Source organism: Doryrhamphus excisus, linkage group LG7 (assembly GCF_037039965.1).
Source record: "Doryrhamphus excisus strain RoL-2023G ecotype Guam linkage group LG7, RoL_Dexc_Guam_v1.1, whole genome shotgun sequence".
NCBI lineage: Eukaryota > Metazoa > Chordata > Actinopteri > Syngnathiformes > Syngnathidae > Doryrhamphus > Doryrhamphus excisus.
The window spans coordinates 14,072,619-14,090,762 of NC_136363.1; the positions used below are offsets into that span (position 1 = coordinate 14,072,619).

The window sequence follows — 18,144 nt, forward strand, 5'->3', positions numbered from 1 at the left end:
TTGCAGCAGTACATTTTTTCATAAACCTGTTTTGTTTTATCCCATACATTCCATCAATTCATTTAAAGGCACAATAAAAAAGGTTCTGGTGTCATCCAGTAAAAACAAAACAAAACATGCGGGCAGGTACTGAGGTAGGCGTGGTCTCTGGTGGCCGGTCAGAGGAGGTTGCGAGGCAGCCAATAGGAAGAAGGGTTTGGGCCAACATTGCTCAGCAACCAAGCACCCTCTGGAGCTGGACTTTATCGCAGACGCAGGTGACCAAGCAGTGAAGCATGTGAGCCGTGCAGACTTCCTGCTTGACTTTGACAAAGGAGACTTTGGTTGTATTTGTTTTATTGTTCAACAGGAAGTAATCCAAATCACACTTCCTGGATGCCAAGCAAGCAACCAAAGAAGAAATGCCTCTTTCTTTAGCTTTCCGCTGGCGTCCAGTCCAACGCAATGGCTCCCAAAAAGCATTAGTGCCACCTAATGGTGAGGGTGATGACAGCTGGGGGCAGAGTTACTGGTAGCATTGGTTACCATGGCAACCAGCCAGCCTGTCAAGGAAGACCTGGCCTCCAGAAAGTTCTGTTGGACTGGACAAGAAAACAAAGACTAAATGCATTAGGTACGCTCCCTCCACCGGAACCTACGACTCCATCACTTCTTGTCACTTCATGGTCACACCGGTCGCACCACCTCTTCCTCGGGGCTGAGCTCTGAGTGGTCAGCATCAAGCTCGGGGTCGTCCACAGGTCGTGGCGGCAGGTAGTCGGGCTGGTAGTAGCGGTAAGGGTCTTCCTCCTCAGCCTCACCATAGTTCTGGAATATGTTGGACGGCAGCTGGACTGCGGGAACAACGGCCCCATCAGTCACAGCCACCTCAGAGCGCCTCTCATTAATGATAGCCCCAAACCAAGATGGCTGCCACCCCGACACCAAAGACATATTTGGAAGAGGTTAGCGAGATAGGACCACAAGCTGTAACCCTTGAGATTTCCACAATGTGGGAAAGAGGCATGCTTTTCACACATCATCCTCATCCATTCAAAGTGGACATCCACGGCGTACCTCCAACGTTGTACCCTAGACACGTGTTCTGGTCACAATAACCAGGAGGCCCTGCAGGGCCCACCGCACCAGGAACACCAGGACGACCCGGTGCTCCTGGATTTCCAGGTCGTCCTGAATGGCCCTGGCTGCCAGGTCTACCTTGTCCTGGAACACCTGGAGGAATATGACGCCACGTGAGGACCCTTTTAAGATAACGTGCAAAAACACCAATGTGCGCTTCTTGGTTGTTGTTTACCAGGCTGTCCCAGGGGTCCTCTGGGACCTTGAACCCCCACACCAGCAGAGCCCTTCTCCCCCCTCTCCCCTGGGGGACCTGCACATACTCAGCTTGTTGAAATGATCCAACAATATTCCCGCTGGTACCTGTTGAGCATGCCGCACCTCGTTCTCCAGGTTGGCCATTCTGGCCATTTTGTCCGGGGAAACCTGGCCTTCCGGGGGGGCCCTGTTCTCCTTGGGGCCCAGGTGCTCCATTTCGACCGGGCTCTCCAGGCGGTCCTGGTACAGTGCGGATGGTCACTGAGGGGCTCGGGGCATTGTTCAGGATGGAGTTATATTGAGCCATGTGACCTGCAATCAGCAGGGGAGGGATTGAGTGTGTGTGTCCATGCTAACATCTCCATGCCACGCCAACATACTCACTCTGGATCAGCTGCTCACACACTTGCCTTGCGATAGCCTGCACCGTGTTTGTGGACTGCAGGTCTCCCTGGGAACAGACACCCACACCCACACACATACTACACTCATTCAAGTGGGAGGAGTCCCAAAATGCTGGTGAGTTTGAGAGAAGACACCTACCCGTTCACCTTTGTCGCCCTTGCTTCCAGGCGGACCCTGCAAGGAGGGGAGCGAAAACATGAAGACTGAGCCTTGAGACCCCACTTAAATAATTAAACAACAGTCTGTGACGTCCAATTCCTGCCCAGAAAGTTGCAGGAAGTACAGCTTTGGGAAAATATAGTTGCTGCGTCGATTTCTAAGCTTTCACTCACCGGCGGTCCCAGTTCTCCCTGTTTTCCTGGGGGACCTGTGTTTCCAGGGGCCCCCGGGGCTCCTGGACTGCCCTGCGAGCGAGAGAAAGACAGTGGTTTTTATCCCAAAGACCCAGAAACCTCAATGTAGTTTCTTTTCCAACATGGAGACAGCATGTGCTAACATCACCCATAATCACAGAGCACAACAACTGACGATGAATAGCCGCAGTGCAATGGGAGTTTTAATCTCTCAGGGAGCTGCATTTCAAAAAAACAACTTACAATTATTCCGGGGGGGCCTGGTCGGCCGGGTGGGCCATCTTTACCCAGCAGCCCCTGTGGAAAACAAAAGGTTATGAGATAGAAAGTATGTTGATTTCACCCCCTTTTCAGCGCAACTCACTCGGGGGCCTGGAAGTCCTTCCCTGCCTGGAACACCTCCTCGGCCGGTCACGCCCTGAAAACAAAGGTCATTCGAGGTCACCAGCCTGCTCAGTTGGGAGATACCGCCATCTATGCATTAGGTTGGTTACCTGCAGACCTTGTTGACCCGCCTCTCCTTTCTGGCCTCGCTCCCCCGGAGCACCCTGAACACCAACACATGCAACACGTCATCATGTGCACATGACAAAGACACACAACATGGTAACATGAATGGGGCTCTTACTGGGGGGCCCCTGATAGAACGTCCACTGGGCCCCAGTGGTCCTGGGGGTCCCTGGGGGCCAGATATTCCAGGGTCACCAACTGGACCAGAGGCACCCTGGAGGGAGGGATACATGGATGACCACCAGGTGAAGAAGAATCTTAAATATTAGAGTAATAAAGTAAAGGGGACCCATGTAATGTAGTTAGAATGCAGTAGTAGTTAGAAAGTTGTATTCTGGTGTTAAACCATGCCAAAGTTTCAGATAATGAGGATTGCACATTTTGGAAGTGAGCTCTGAAAGAAGTTTGGGACGGCTCAAAACACTCTGTTTCAGAACGTGTGGTAAAACTGCCCCTTTGTGATGTCACAGAGGGGCAAAATTCCTTAAATGGAATATAGAGGCAAGCCCACCCCTAAGCTCGGCTTCTCTGTTTACTTATTGGAGCAAGAGAAAAGTCTTTTCATCTGTCAACAACATTTCAAACAGGACTGTCTATGTGAACATGAGCAAGAAATATCTGCCAAACTTGCTGAAGCCAGAAGCAGTGTGCTCTCGCCAGGAGAGGTGCATTAATGTCGGACATGCTGTGCGGGAGAACCACAGTGCTCACTGTCTGGAAACATGGTGGTCCGGCAAAAAACATCTGATGTTGTACCAAGATTGTCTGCACTTAGTAAACGTGGTGCCCTCATGTTCAGCTTCCAAGCTCCATGGCACCAGCGATGCCTGTGACAAAGTGTGTCTGACAATGAGTGCTCCTACTCGGGCAGACTGGAGGAGCACCAGCGGTGCCTACTTTTGTATTTACAGGACAACCCGGTCAATGGGTGCTTTTTCTTTCCAGGCCATTTCTTTGCAGACAACGTATCTCTTTCACCCTTGAAGGGGCTGTGTGATAGTTAAGTATTCATTGTTTACATATTAGCATAATAATATAACATACGGCAACGCGCTCGAGTCCCACAGGAAATGGTTGCAGGCAAGTTTAGCTTGCTTAAAAGGGATAGTTGGGATGTTTTGACATGAAGTTGACATAAAGACACGCCCATAAGCAGTGAAGTCACTCCCCACTTGGTGTCCTGAGCCCAGTTCTGGTGGGATTTGGGTGCTGAGGAAAGTAGTTCCAGCTAGCTGCTGGGGACAAAGGACAGGGAGATTTGTGAGGTCTGTTTTTTTTCTAGTGGGCATTTTTGTGATGCAAATGTATGATGCTTTTGAATGCATATTGTTTTGAGAAGCCAAACTCATCATAGGTCTACTTTAAGTAAATAAAGATGCTTTTCCCCCTTTTCTGACCTATAAATGTAGTTAGAATGTTGTATTCTGGTGTTAAACCACGCCAAAGTTTCAGACAATGAGGTTTGCGCATTTGGAAGTGAGCCCTGAAAGACGTTTGGGACGGCTCAAAGGAGGGCGGCGCCATGACGCAGCAGCATAATCCAGGCTTTATTAGACTGTCAGAAATACTTTTGTTAATGGCTGTCTTCAACTACTCTCATTTATTTGCTGTTTGCAGGTGGTCTCGGAAAGTAACCCGCACGAGTAGCGGGGATCTATACATACGTACATACACACCACTCTGGACCACAACTCACCACTGGACCAGGCTCTCCACGATCACCTCGTGCTCCTCGTATTCCTGGGCCACCCTGTTGGAAAAGAGCAGGAGTTGCCGCCTTGTAGTCAACTTCAAGTGCTTCACAGATGTGTGACTGAGCTCACAGGTGGTCCAGCGGGTCCTGCGGGACCTTTGCTGTCCTGGGTGCAGGTGCAGGCTTTGGGCATGGCGGGACACTGGGCCTCGTTGCGCTGCATGGTCATGTGACATGATGCAGAGGGAGGAACACATGTTGACTTTTAGCACATAGCCGCATAACCACAAGGAGGACTCACCAAACCAGGAAGTTCGCAGCACTGATCTTTGGCGGCCCAGGAAGTGCTGCACGCGATGTCGAACATTTGGAGCTCAAACTGCAACACACAACGGTGCGCAGCTTTCAGGCGCAAACATCAGCGCTGTTATAACGTCCACCATGTTTCAACTTACTGGTGCCGAGCTGTCCTTGTTCCCTCTGGAGCGAACCATCCTGCCCAGAACTTCGGTCCCAGCTGTGCTAATGTTTCCTGCCGCATTGACGGTCTTGGTGGACACCACCTGACAGTCGACTAGCACACTGGCACTGGTCTTGCTAATCACCACGTGAACCTGCAGAGATGCTTTCATGTGACTTTAACATACGCCACAGAAGCACAAAACATCACTGACCTTATGAAAACTTCCATGGAAAAGTTTCTTGATTTGTAGTCCCTCGAAGGTGACAGTTTGAAAGTGTCCTTGGTAGTCGTTGTTGAAGAAAGTCAACGTCTTCCCTCCATCTACACCAACAGCAAGCATGAGTTCTGAACTGTGAGCCATTTTGTTGTGCAAACCGGAGTCCCGACTCACTGTCCAGGATGACGCCCACCAGTGGCTCCTGGTTCTGGTCCAGGACCTCCCAGAGAGCAAAAGGTTCCAGGGGGGTGTCGGGTAGCAAACGGAACAGCAGTGTAATGGTGTAGTCTGACGGTAGACCTTCAGGGTGGAGGAACCTGTGGGAGGCAAGCCAAATTTTTTTGCTGTGCCCTGGAGCCCCGCCCCTCCTCAAATGAGGGACTACCTGGTTGGCTGAGCCAGTAGAGCGTCACTGTGCAGGTGGAAACACGAGAACGTGTTGAAGGTTCCTGGTACCATGGCAACACCTGCAAGGCTGCTGTAGCGCTCCTCCACCAGCCCAAACACCTCCATCATGCGGAAGCCTGGCAACACACGGGCACGTGAACCTCAGCAGCTAAAATGTCTGACATGAGAAGACAGCTGAAGCCTTACCGGGTGCGGTGCCTCCATTCATGGCCACCAAGGGACACGCTGGAGACAAAGACATTTTCAGCAAGAAAAGAGCAAATGGTGGCCACCGAGAACATGGCGGCTGGCGCCCACTCACTGGCTGTGGCCGCTTCGCACACAAAGGTCACCAGCTTCTCTTCAATCTTCTTGAAGGCGTCCAGGTCGTCCACGAAGAAGACATGTCTGTCGCTGGGTTTACTGGCGATGCTGACCAGCTCGCCGTAGTCGGCGTCAGCAAAGCCAATAGCGAAGACGATGAAGCCTAAGAGGATGTCATTGCATCAATGATGTGACAACAGGAAGAAACCAGCCGAGAGGTCAGCTGACCTTCCATCTGCATCTCCTTGGAGACCTTGATGACATCATCCTGTGATCGGCCATCTGTAAGGACCACCAGAACCTTGGGAACTCCCCTCCTGACTCCGCCCTCCGGTGTGAAGATGCTGTCCTTCACATGCTGGATGGCGCGACCTGAGTGGACAGACGCACGTAACTGCAAGGCATCAGAGTGCGGGGGGGGGTCATGTGATCATCGGCCTTACCCGTCTTGGTGTTTCCTCCCTTATAGGAGATCCTGTTGATGGCATCCAGGAGACGCTCTTTGTCGTGGTGTGTGTTCAGTGAAAACTCGGTGCGCGCATCATCACTGAACTGAGCAATGGCCACCTGTCAAAAAAACGACACAAGTCACCACCTGTCTACCATCGGTTCTGGTACCCGACAAAGCAAGCCCACCTGTGTGCCGTCAGGTCCAATCTGGTCCAGCGCTCCAGCAGTGCTGAACAAGAAAGCGATGATCTTCAAGAAGTTGTCATCCCCAATACTCCAAGACCCATCAACCAAGAACACCAGGTCAGCCTTTGCAGCCTTACAGACTAGATTGGAGGGGGGGGGGGGGTCATCATGTTTTCTTACTCTGTTGCTTCCACGTCATGCATGTTATGTTAGAGCAGAACCAGGAATAATGTCTACTCACCTTCCTTGGCAGGGGGGATTGTGGGTAGCGGGGTGGTGGTCGGGGGGGTGGTCGGTGCCGGGGTGGGGACAGGTTCTGCATGAGCAGTCATATACACAAACATGCTTGTGATGCCACAAACATTTTCAGACCTGCTTCAGCCCACATGTACTCACGGGTCTTCGCTGTGCTCGACACCGCCGGGCCTTCTGTTCCGTCGGGAAGTTGTGTGTAGACGCTGACCTTGTGCAGCGTGTCGGGCCTCAGCTTGCTGAAACAGTGTCGACTCGTTCCTCCGTTCAACGTGGCCTCCTCCTTGTGACCACCTGTGATTGAAACGCCAGCTTGGTTACACCTTCCTCAGCCCACCTTCACGTCTTATTCTCAGATGTGTTAGTTTAGTCATCTAATCATCTTATTTCACGCAGGAGTTGGGGCAGTGACCTCCATGTGGACTCACTGATTGGAGACTCCAGGAGGACCCTGTAGGCGCTGGCATGTCGCTGTGGATGCCACTGGGCGCACAGGTTGGTCGGACCCACTTGGCGCAGACTCAGGTTGGTGACAGCTAGACGGACTGCGAGACACCAGAACTTCATTTTCATTTTCACACTTGCCCACCTGCAGTGACAGGACGTACAAGCAGGGCTGGCCGCTATACACCCAAACTCATATACCATATATTGAGGTTGAATATGGATATAAGACATACATCTTTAGGTTGAATATGGATATAAGAAGTACACATCATATATTGAAGTTGAATATGGGTATAAGACGTACATCCCATATATTTAGGTTGAATATGGATATAAGACATATATCCCATATATTTTGGTTGAATATGGGTATAAGACGTACATCCCATATATTGAGGTTGAATATGGATATAAGACATATATCCCATATATTTTGGCTGAATATAAATATAAGGCGTACATCTCCATATATTGAGGTTAAATATGGATATAAGATATACTTACCCACATATTTAGGTTGAATATGGACATAAGACGTACATCTTTAGGTTGAATATGGATATAAGACGTACATCCCATATATTTAGGTTAAATATGGATATAAGAAGTACACATCATACATTGAAGTTTAATATGGATATAAGACGTACATCCCATATATTTTGGTTGAATATGGCTATAAGACGTACATCCCATATATTGAGGTTGAATATGGATATAAGACGTACATCCCATATATTGAGGCTGAATATGAATATAAGGCGTACATCCCCATATATTAAGGTTGAATATGGATATAAGACGTACATCCCCATATATTGAAGTTGAATATGGATATAAGACATACCTACCCACATATTTAGGTTGAATATGGACATAAGACGTACATCTTTAGGTTGAATATGGATAAAAGACATACATCCCCACATATTTTACGTTCAATATGGACATAAGACGTACATTTTTTGGTTGAATTTGGATATAAGACATTCATCCCCATACATTTAGGTTGAATATGGATATAAGATGTACTACATCCCCATATATTTGGATATAAGATGTACTACATCCCCATATATTTAGGGTGAATATGGATATAACATGTACTACATCCCCATATATTTTTGAATATGGATACGATTTGACACATTCGTAAATAAAAGGCAAATCAAGTAAGGATAATAATATATTCATATAATGCCATTTTGCTTTGTTTCTTTATAATGCCATTGTTTTTCGTTTCTTTTTCAATCGCTGCCATGAATTGGACTGGTGAGCGTGGCGCTTTCATTGTGGAAACGTTTATCAGAACAAACTAATGTGTAACTGCAACACGAGTGTTCCGTTTGCACTTCAATCTTAGTAGACATGATCCGGTAGCAGCTGGAAACCATCTTGTTATGGTTACAAACTTCACATACTGGATCTGCATTGAAACCAAAATCAACCGGCCGACTTTGCACCCCTTTTTAAAACATAACGATGATCATTATATGTACTTTTCGAAAATAAAAACACTTCTTTGTTTCTTTATTTTATTTACCTTTTATTTAACCTACAAATGTGTCTGAGGCTGTAATCCCATACTATATATATACATATATATATATATACTTATATACATACAAACTTACATGAGCAGCACAGCGGTCTAGTGGCTAGCACGCAGACCTCACAGCTAGGAGACCTGTGTGGAGTTTGCATGTTCTCCCCGTGCATGCGTGGGTTTTCTCCGGGTACTCCGGTTTCCTCCCACATTCCAAAAACATGCTAGGTTAATTGGCCACTCCAAATTGTCCAATTGTGAGTGTGAATGGTTGTTTGTCTATATGTGCCCTGTGATTGGCTGGCGACCAGGCCAGGGTGTACCCCGCCTCTCGCCCGAAGACAGCTGGGATAGGCTCCAGCACCCCCGTGACCCTTGTGAGGAAAAAGCGGTAGAAAATGAATGAATGAATGAAAACTTACATGAGGATGTTTTTGAAATTTTAAAGCCTTTTATAAATTTTATACGCAGATAAAAAAAAAATTCAGCCTCATTTCCGGAAGTGACGGCATCGGGGTGATAATTGGGTTCAGTACATTTTTCATCCAAATAGTAGTTGTGCCAAAACATTGCATTGCTGCTGGATGTTTACAGTGTCCCAGTTTGTTGTCTTTTCCCACAGAGGAAGATTTTAAGGGGACCTGTTAACAAAAACGTTCAAAAATGGGCCACTAGATTAGGTGCACCTGTTCTATTTTTAGAAACACAACATGCCAGAGAAAAAACGAGAATTTACAGACTTTTCACAGCCTTGTAGCTCAGCCATACAGTCACGTAGAACCGTGATTAATGGCTCATTTTTTAGACAGACTTCTCAGACTTCTCTGTGGCTAATTATTTTTTAGTTTTGGCTCTATCTTCGTCAGAAGGAGGTGTGCGCAGGGCCGAAATCCACCTCAACTCTCACTTTATTGCCAGAGTGTTGGAGGGTGAAAAATAACTTATAATAACTCCTCCTCCTGGCCACACCATTTTAGCTAGCTTGATTTCTTTTGGTAAAAATGTATGAATCTCCGTCCCCTTTCCAAAAGTGTCACTTTTATGTCAGAGATGTACAGATTGCCTTCTGTGGCCCCAAGAAGCGACAAAAGTAAACAAAATCCTCCCGTTGACTCCCATGTTAAAGACGCCATCTTTTTGTTTTGTAAATGCTAACTGTTACCATGTTAGCATTTTGACTTTTTTATGCATATTTAAATGAAAATACACACATGGCATGATGTATGGACACTATATAACTGCCTTGGCACTTCGCCACTTAATGCTAACTTGCTAGGCCCCACCATGCTAACTGTTAGCATTTAGGAATTTTGGCTATTTTTTATATTATGGAGTGCCATCTTGCCAGATGCTAGCGTGCTAACAGTTAGCATGTGAGCTTTGTTGCTAAATTCCTCATGTAATGTACACACGGCATTGCCCAGCGGCGTGGCACAGCAGACACAAGGCCCGAGGTTCACAGCACAAGCTGCACGCCCATCAACATTTCCACAGGAATTTTAGAGTATAACAATGAGGTTTGTGCATTTGGAAGTTGCCCTGAAAGACTTTGGGATGGTTTAAAACGCTCAGTTTTAAAACGCTCAGTTTTAAAACGCTCAGTTTTAAAACGCTCAGTTTTAAAACGCTCAGTTTTAAAACGCTCAGTTTTAAAACGCTCAGTTTTAAAACGCTCAGTTTTAAAACGCTCAGTTTTAAAACGCTCAGTTTTAAAACGCTCAGTTTTAAAACGCTCAGTTTTAAAACGCTCAGTTTTAAACCATCAGAAGGCGTGGCAGAACTGCTCCTTCCTGTGGACTTCCTTACATGGGCGTGGCTGTACACCTTGACAAGAAGCATTTGGCTAGAAATTACTTTGAAAAGGTTGCTATTCCACCGGAGCACAGGAAAACAACCAAAACAGACCACTATGTGAAAGTTAGCACACGAGAGTAAGTCATGTCTTGTTGACTCCATGTATTCCATGACAGCGACAAGGCTGCAGCATCATACGTCACTGCCATATGTTCACTGCGGGTGGGGGCGGGAAACATCCATCGTAGACGTGAGGCCACATTAAGAAGCCGATTTCAAAGAATGCCAGAGTCAGTGACACCTAGCATGGTTTGTTTTGAAGGCACCAATTTTCATCTTCTAAAAGTTCTCCTTTTCGTCTCCAAATGTTTCTTCCTCCCCCCAAACTATTGACACATGGCTGAAATCTTTGCTCTAATCACTGGAAACATCCTCCGTGTCATTCACCTGAGCGATATCACCCCGATGACGTCACTTCCAGCTGCTAGCTAGTTGGTATTGCCTGGCATCAACTATAAATGTCATATTTGTTCATTTTACCTTTGCTTTCAAAAACAAACAATGCAGTCCAAAATAGATAGAAGCAAAGTTTATGGATTATTTCTCCCATTTATGTGTGATGAATGTGTGCCAGTAATACGTATGACACTTGGGCACTGAGACACTTCCTGCTCGCCTGGCTAACGTCCTGCTACCCTCACAAACGTCCTGCTACCCTCACAAACGTCCTGCTACCCTCACAAACGTCCTGCTATCCTGGCTAGATTCCTGGTATCCTGGCTAATTTCCATTAATTTCTATTTCCATTATGACTTGCAGCATTCTTGTGTGATGTTGCTGCGTTTGTCCCTGTGCGTTTCCTTTTTAGAAACTGGAACGCCCCTCTTGAAAAGCGACAGATAAAGCCGTTTGGAAAACAAAACAAAAAACTGACAATTTCAACCAAAAAGATTAAATAGAACCTCTGGAAGTCACTAAAATCAGTCATTGGTGTTGATAGCATTGCTAATTCAGCCAACATGAAGACGATGAGTAGAAATAAGGTAAACGGAGGAAGAATGGAACGTCGCAGGAAACTGTTATGTCTGTTAAGAAGGGAATTTGTTACTACAACACCTTCATGCGGGTGGACTCATCCCAGCAAGAAGAAAGCCCATGGAGATGAAGGATTGACTGGGAAGAAATGAAATGAAGGCAACCTTTTCATTTAGCTAACTACCACAGGAACCCATGTGGAACATCATCATCACCTCCTGCACCTCCACACTTTGGACGCATGACGTCCATTCAAATATCCTCAAGGGATGGGGAGAGGAAGAAGAAGACGAGGAGGAGCAACATGTGATGAACCTCATTGGTGGAACATGTCCAAGGAGCATCGGCCTGCCCTCCCTTGCTATCAATCACTCGGATGCCACGGCGTGGAGACAGGTTTCAAGATGGCCAACAGGCAGTGCTTGGAAAGACTCACGTGTCCTGGCCCGTCCCGACAACATCTCACTGGACCCTGTGCTGTAGGACGCAAGGATCTTCACAGCGTATTCGGTCCCGCTCAGCAGGTTGACGATCATCATGGTGTTCACGTCCTCGCCCACAAAGGTCTCCAGGGCGGGTCCAGAGGCTGCAGGGCGAACAACGTTCTAGTCACGTTCATGAAAACAACTGCCACCGGTACGTCCACTGACCCGACAGCGGCTGGTACACAACCCGGAACCCCATGGTGGGAGATGGTGGGACATCCCAGCTGATCCGGAAGCGGTTGTACCATTCCTCAGACACCCGCAGGTTCCTGGGAGGCGAGAGCGCCACTGAAAGAGAAAATGTTAATGAGCACCTCGCTAATTAGCAAGTTCCCCTGGAACCATGTTAACAAACGTACGTGTTCGTCCTGTTCCCACGATTGTGGGCCCGTCTCCGTCCAGATACACGGGCGTGACCGCCACTCTGTACTCCGTGTCAGACAACAGCGGCTGCAGGTCCAAACTGTTCTGTGTGCTTGGAACCGTCCTCTGTGCACCCATAACAGAAGAAGCTAACGTATTTGATCTCATCGAAACCGAACAGCCGCAACGCTGGTTACCGTCTCCTCGGCTCGGTCACCCCTGGTGCTGATGTAGTTCAGGCGATAATGGTGGATGTTGTGAGTGTCGACCTGCTGCCATGATACCCGAATGCTGAACGTAGTTTCCTGGTCAATGGTCAAGCCTCTCACGCCGTGGCGAGGAGCTGAAGAAACAAAGTTTCCATGGAGGAGGAGGACCTACACTAAAAAGGGGGCCAGACAGAGCGCTCACCTGCGGTGGTGGTGGTTGTCATGGCAACAGCGGTTGTCGTCTCCACTAAAAAAAAGACAACGCTTCTATGTCAACATGCACAAGAAAGGAACCACGTGTCGTGTGCATGAATGTACCGGTCGATTCCAGCAGGACAACCTGCTCGCTCTCCGCCTCATTTCTGTAAATGGCGCTCAGGACCACCTGGTAGCGGGTAGAGGGGCGGAGTCCAGCGAGCAAATAGGTGTTTGTGTTGGCATTTAGGAGCACCTGAGGGCACGTGCACATGCACACAAGTCTCACATTTGTTTGTACAACTTCCCAAAATTCCCACACAAACCTCGTCACTGTCAACGCCGCTGCCATCATGGCCGCCATCACTGGGCATCCACCTGAGTCGGTACAGCACCACATCAGTGGCAGGGGTCCGCCATGACACCCGGAAGCTGCTTGTGGAGGCTTCGCTGCTCCTGACATGCAGCGGTTCTGGAACGTGCGCTGCGCACACGGAAGAACGTGAACGACCCTACGCGACCTTCCAGAGACTCCACAACACTGAGATTTACCTGTGACAAAGCTGGCGGTCACGGGCTCCGCTTGGCCCTCCTCATACAGGGCAAACACGCCCACTGTGTACTCGGACAGGGAGGTTAGGTTGCTTAGTAACCAGGTGGTCACACGACCCACATCCACCTACGGACAAGACACGGAGTGAGGCGTCACACACGTTCGTCAAGGCAGCTGTCAATCATCAGCGCACCTCGCTGCCTTCTACGCCGTTGGTCTTGGCGTACATGACGCGGTAGCCTGCCACCTTCCTGGAGGCGGAGTCCCAGCTGAGCCGGGCAGAGCTGTGGTCCACATCTGAGAAACGCAGGTTCCTCGCCGAGGTCAGCGGCACTGAGGTGGGCGGGGAAAACATTAGCAAGCACATCTAACAGCCAATCAAAGCTCACCTAAGCAAAAGTCAACAATCAGCATGTGGGCATGGACATGGAGGTGATGAGGTTCATGAAGATGAACACGATGAGGAGAACAACATGGCGCTGTAGGAACCGGATCAGGCCTGCTTTCACTCTAATTAGAGACTGAGACTGTCTTCGGGGCGGATCTAGCGGGAAACAGGTCCCATTGAAGATAAAAGTGCAAAAATATGTAGCTCCAGGGCGGGAAGTTGGCTTTACTGCAAGCTGCCAGCGTGTCTGGACACGCCGCTGTCACCACGACGACCATGGCCACCATGTGTCGATCTTGGTGCCACGTGGTTATGCGTGACATCACAACACTCACGTGTGCTAAGCTGGCTGGTCACAGGGTCGCTGGCTTCCTCGCCATACAGGGCATACACCGTCACCGTGTACTCTGTGGCCGGTGTCAGACCTTCAAGCTCCGCCTCTTTCACCAAAGACGCCACCTTCACCTGCACACGCCATGACATAATCACCATCATCTTCATCAAAACCTAAAGATGAGCACCCACTTCTTTGGCATCAGCTGGCTCGCCATGGCTGAGCGGCGCGTAGAGGATCATGTAGCCCGAAGCACCAGGGGCGGTCCTCCAGCGGACGGTCATGGTGCTGTGGGTTGGGTCAGAGAGGTCCAGGTGCTCCACAGTGGGCAGTGCCACTGCAGGTGAGAGTGTGCAAATGAGACACAAAGATGTCACATGACAACACCAGCGGTCTCCTACATGTGGTGGCACTCCCTCTCAGTGCCTCGCTGGCAGCGCTGCGGTACACGGCGAACACGGCCACCTGATACTCGGTCAGAGAGTTGAGGTGGTCCAAGAGTACACTGCTTTCCGTCCCGTGAACCACCTGGAACCAGAACCCAAAACGTCTGCTGCACCTGGCATTCAGGTAAAGAGAAGTCTTACCTTCTCTTCAGGCTGTCCACCCTGAGCCGGATAGTAGACCACACGGTAGCGCTCCACCTGGCCGGATGCCGGCGTCCATGACACTTTGAAACTTCGAGCTGTGATGTCAGAGGTCGCAAGGCTATGGGGAGGAGCCACAACAGTGGGTGGGGAGCCGGGATCTATTCCCACTGGAAAACAAAGGAATGGAGGTGATCATCACGACTTAAAAGCGGTTGGTGAGGACCACCAACCTGTGAGCTGCTGGTGGAGCCGCTCCACCCTCTGACAGATGCTTCTGGTGAGAACGTCCACAATGTCACTCATCACGTTAAAGTCGGCCACGTTGTACACGTGAGTGTCCTCGGGTGGTGAAGCGATGGCCCTCAATTCGTTCTCGTCTGCGTTCTTCACACCTGCATGGCGACAGAGGCATTAGGGCAAACAATGTCGGCGTGTCGGTTATGTGTGAGGACCGATGTCTGTACCGATGGCGAACAGTTCTACTCCAGCGTCCCGCAGGCTCTGTGCGGATGGAACCACATCATCCTGGGACTTCCCATCTGTGATCAGGATGCCTATCTTGGGAACGTTAGGTCTGGATCCAGATTCCAATTTGAAGCTGTTCTCCAGGATGAAGGTCAGCGCCAGACCTACATGAAGGTTTCAGTGAGCATCACCAGAAGGGGGCGTAACCTTCGCATGTTCCAGGTACCAGTCAGGGTGTTTCCGCCTTTGTACGGCAGGTTCCTGGCGGCATCGAGGACAGCTGCCTTGGTCATGTGAGTGTTGAGGTGCCACTCGATCCTCGGTTCCCCGCTGAACTGTGCCAAGCCTTCACACGCGTCACACTCGTCACGCGCTTGGAACCGCCCACGATTTCAACAGCGTTTGATTAGCGGTGCTCACCGATGCGCGTCTTGTCAAAGTCCACCGTGAAGGCCTCCACCAGCTTCTCCAGGAAGGTTCTGACCAGTCTGAAGTTGGAGCGGCCGATGCTCCACGATCCATCCACCAAGATCACGATGTCTGCGGTGGCTGATGTTTGACACATGAAGCCTTCGTCAGCTGCCCGGGCGCGCACACACACATACACACACACACACACACACACACACACACACACATGAATGTCCAGGTCATCAGGGAGCTCACCAGGTGGTGGAAGGACCTTCAATGGTGAGAGAAATTCCACCTCAGGCCTTCAGGTTGCACATGCATCTATGCTAAGGTAACACACAAGTTCAAAGGTCAGCTGCTTGTGATTCCTTTGCTCAGTGATGCCGTTGTGCATTCCAGCTGCTCAACCGAGCGGGAATTCAGACATGATGCAGCTTGTTTTATTGGAGACGGATGATGTCACGTTTGGCGTCTGGAATGTTCTTCCAGCTTCCTGCAGCTAAACACCATCAAATACGGATGAAGGTGACAGTGAAGGCCATGACAACATCAAGTCAGCAGAACCATCAGAAGACATCAGAACCTTTAGCAGACATTAAAGGTTGGAAGGTCGTAGAACCTACAAAAGTCAGGGAGAAATCCGAGCAGACGGATGTGTGGGTGATTGACAGGTTGCAGAATGAGGAGGGATCAGATGTGGACAAGATGGCGTCAGGGCGTGCACAAGCAGAGTGTGGAGAAGACATTTGAATGTTGGGGGGGGGTAGAGGCGTGTCTTGAATTGTGGTACATGAGTGTACACCTTCAATACAGGAAGTACGTGCGGCACGTGGACACGTTGAGGCCGAGGTAAGGCTGTCTCACCGTCTGAGATGTCGTTGGTGTCCTCGGCGCCGCCATCCTTTCCACTTTGGGACTGCAGCGTCTGTGGTCCCGAAGGCTGAGCTGAAAACAGAACCACCTAGTGACCTTTACCGTCCCACTGAAGTCAGGACTTGCTCACCTTGGTGTTTGGCCTCCAAGGGTTTGCTCCTCAGCGCCCCCCTCAGGGCAAAGATCTTGAAGGTATACTCGGTGTCAGGCTCAAAGTTGCTGATGAGCAGCTCTGGCTCCTCTTTGGGGACATCCACCTCTGTCTCTTCTCCACCTGATCACCGCACACAAGTGAGCATGCTCAGACTGACGCCGCTCTTCACGTGCATAACAAAGTTTGGCATGTGGGCATACCTGGACGCGTGCTGTAGACCACCGCGTAGCCATCAAACAGACCTCTGGGTTCCTTCCAGGACACAAGAAGCTCACTGGGTCTCACCAACTTACTCCGGAACCTTCTCGGAGAGGACACTGGACACAACACAGGATCCATAGGTCACCATCACGGGATCACCTGCTCATACATGGTCTTACCTTGGCCCCCTGCAGGGTGGGGGTGCAGTGAGACCAGGAGGAAGCCCATCGCCAGGAACCACCTGACAATCCTGACCATAAGGACGCGTGACCGTGAGGGCACAGCCGGTCGTCGTGTGTGTGACGTCATCCTGCACGCAAAGGACAGAATAGCTTGGCGCCAAAACAAGGTACGCGTTGACGCTCTTGTCTGACGTGTGCACGCGCTTACCTGATGAAGCAGGTAGAAAGTACGCGCGCAGGTGAGCTGGCACGTGCCAGTCGTTGGAGAGTGCACCGCCTGGTCGCGCGTGTCGGAAGTCGACAGAACCGCAGGAAGCGTCCGCTCCGCCGCGCGCGTCTTCGCCCTCTGAACCCCCGACCACCAGCACGTAGCCACACGAGACCCCGGAAGTCTTTTCACAATACAACAGCTGTGTCGCTCGTTACAGAGGGCGGCGTCAAATGAACCTAGTGAACATGCGTTCAAATATGTTATATGATAATGTTATCATTATTTATACGTGATGTGACGTCACCACTTCATCATCATCACGTTGAATGAAATTATTCCGATTCCAACTGCTACTTTTATTTTGTAAGCGTGCGAGCATCATTTCCTCTCTTGTGTCTTGTAGCTTCACACGAGCTTGACTTTTAAGTCAGTTTGGACTTGTTGCACATTGAAGGGTGTGTCCCACCTCCTTTGCCATGGTGCCCTGCAGGCCTCATTCCTCCTACAAGAAGGCGGAGTCCCCCTCCCCCCTCGCCAGGGGGCATGTTGGCACCTGCACCTGAGGAGACTAGACATGACTAGAGGCAACTGGGAGTGACTAGAGGACACTAGACGTGACTAGATGCTACTGGGAGTGACTAGAGGACACTAGACATGACTAGAGGCTACTGGGAGTGACTAGAGGAGACTAGATGTGACTAGAGGAGACTAGATTTGACCAGAGGAGACTAGACATGACTAGATGCTACTGGGAGTGACAAGAGGACACTAGACATGACTCGAGGCTACTGGGAGTGACTAGAGGAGACTAGATGTGACTAGAGGAGACTAGATTTGACCAGATGAGACTAGACGTGACTAGATGCTACTGGGAGTGACTAGAGGAGACTAGATGTGACTGGATGCTACTGTGAGTGACTAGAGGACACTAAACATGACTAGAGGCTACTGGGAGTGACTATAGAGGAGACTAGAAGTGACTAGAGGAGACTAGATTTGACCAGAGGAGACTAGACGTGACTAGAGGCTACTGGGAGTGACTAGAGACTAGACGTGACTAGAGGAGACTAGATTTGACCAGAGGAGACTCGACGTGACTAGAGGCTACTGGGAGTGACTAGAAGAGACTAGATGTGACTAGAGTCTACTGG

General features: G+C 49.6%; 1 protein-coding gene and 1 long non-coding RNA gene across 4 annotated transcripts; one reads left to right on the plus strand and one right to left on the minus strand.

Moving 5' to 3' along the window:
* Positions 1–309: 309 nt before the first annotated feature.
* LOC131101966 (collagen alpha-1(XIV) chain-like) lies at positions 310–17,155 on the minus strand. Of its 3 annotated transcripts, none has more exons than XM_058047390.2 (48): positions 16,991–17,155; positions 16,780–16,910; positions 16,600–16,716; positions 16,376–16,519; positions 16,237–16,317; positions 15,382–15,540; positions 15,188–15,307; positions 14,961–15,125; positions 14,727–14,888; positions 14,494–14,663; positions 14,308–14,434; positions 14,098–14,243; positions 13,908–14,037; positions 13,378–13,517; positions 13,184–13,310; positions 12,958–13,115; positions 12,755–12,887; positions 12,639–12,683; positions 12,425–12,570; positions 12,224–12,353; positions 12,030–12,152; positions 11,816–11,965; positions 6,986–7,102; positions 6,702–6,851; positions 6,547–6,621; positions 6,306–6,445; positions 6,113–6,236; positions 5,898–6,041; positions 5,668–5,832; positions 5,553–5,591; positions 5,344–5,482; positions 5,133–5,275; positions 4,953–5,062; positions 4,734–4,892; positions 4,580–4,657; positions 4,409–4,495; positions 4,282–4,335; positions 2,704–2,799; positions 2,570–2,623; positions 2,440–2,493; positions 2,319–2,372; positions 2,055–2,126; positions 1,861–1,896; positions 1,702–1,768; positions 1,441–1,629; positions 1,295–1,372; positions 1,057–1,212; positions 310–828 (listed from the first exon to the last, which is right to left on the minus strand). In XM_058047390.2, the coding sequence occupies exons 2-48, from the start codon at positions 16,907–16,909 to the stop codon at positions 797–799; spliced, it is 5,415 nt and encodes a 1,804-aa protein (XP_057903373.2). In that variant the 5' UTR covers position 16,910; positions 16,991–17,155; the 3' UTR covers positions 310–796. The 3 variants fall into 3 exon arrangements, 2 of the variants coding, with proteins under 2 accessions (XP_057903373.2, XP_057903372.2); XM_058047389.2 differs by having other exon boundaries at positions 310–833; XR_013627737.1 differs by lacking the exons at positions 310–828; positions 1,057–1,212; positions 1,295–1,372; ... (4 more) ...; positions 2,319–2,372; positions 2,440–2,493 and having other exon boundaries at positions 2,573–2,623; positions 4,585–4,657.
* Positions 4,225–6,720, plus strand: LOC144899545 (uncharacterized). The gene is made up of 3 exons (XR_013627739.1): positions 4,225–6,059; positions 6,139–6,422; positions 6,676–6,720. It is a non-coding gene; the product is annotated as an uncharacterized LOC144899545 (long non-coding RNA).
* Positions 17,156–18,144: the final 989 nt, after the last annotated feature.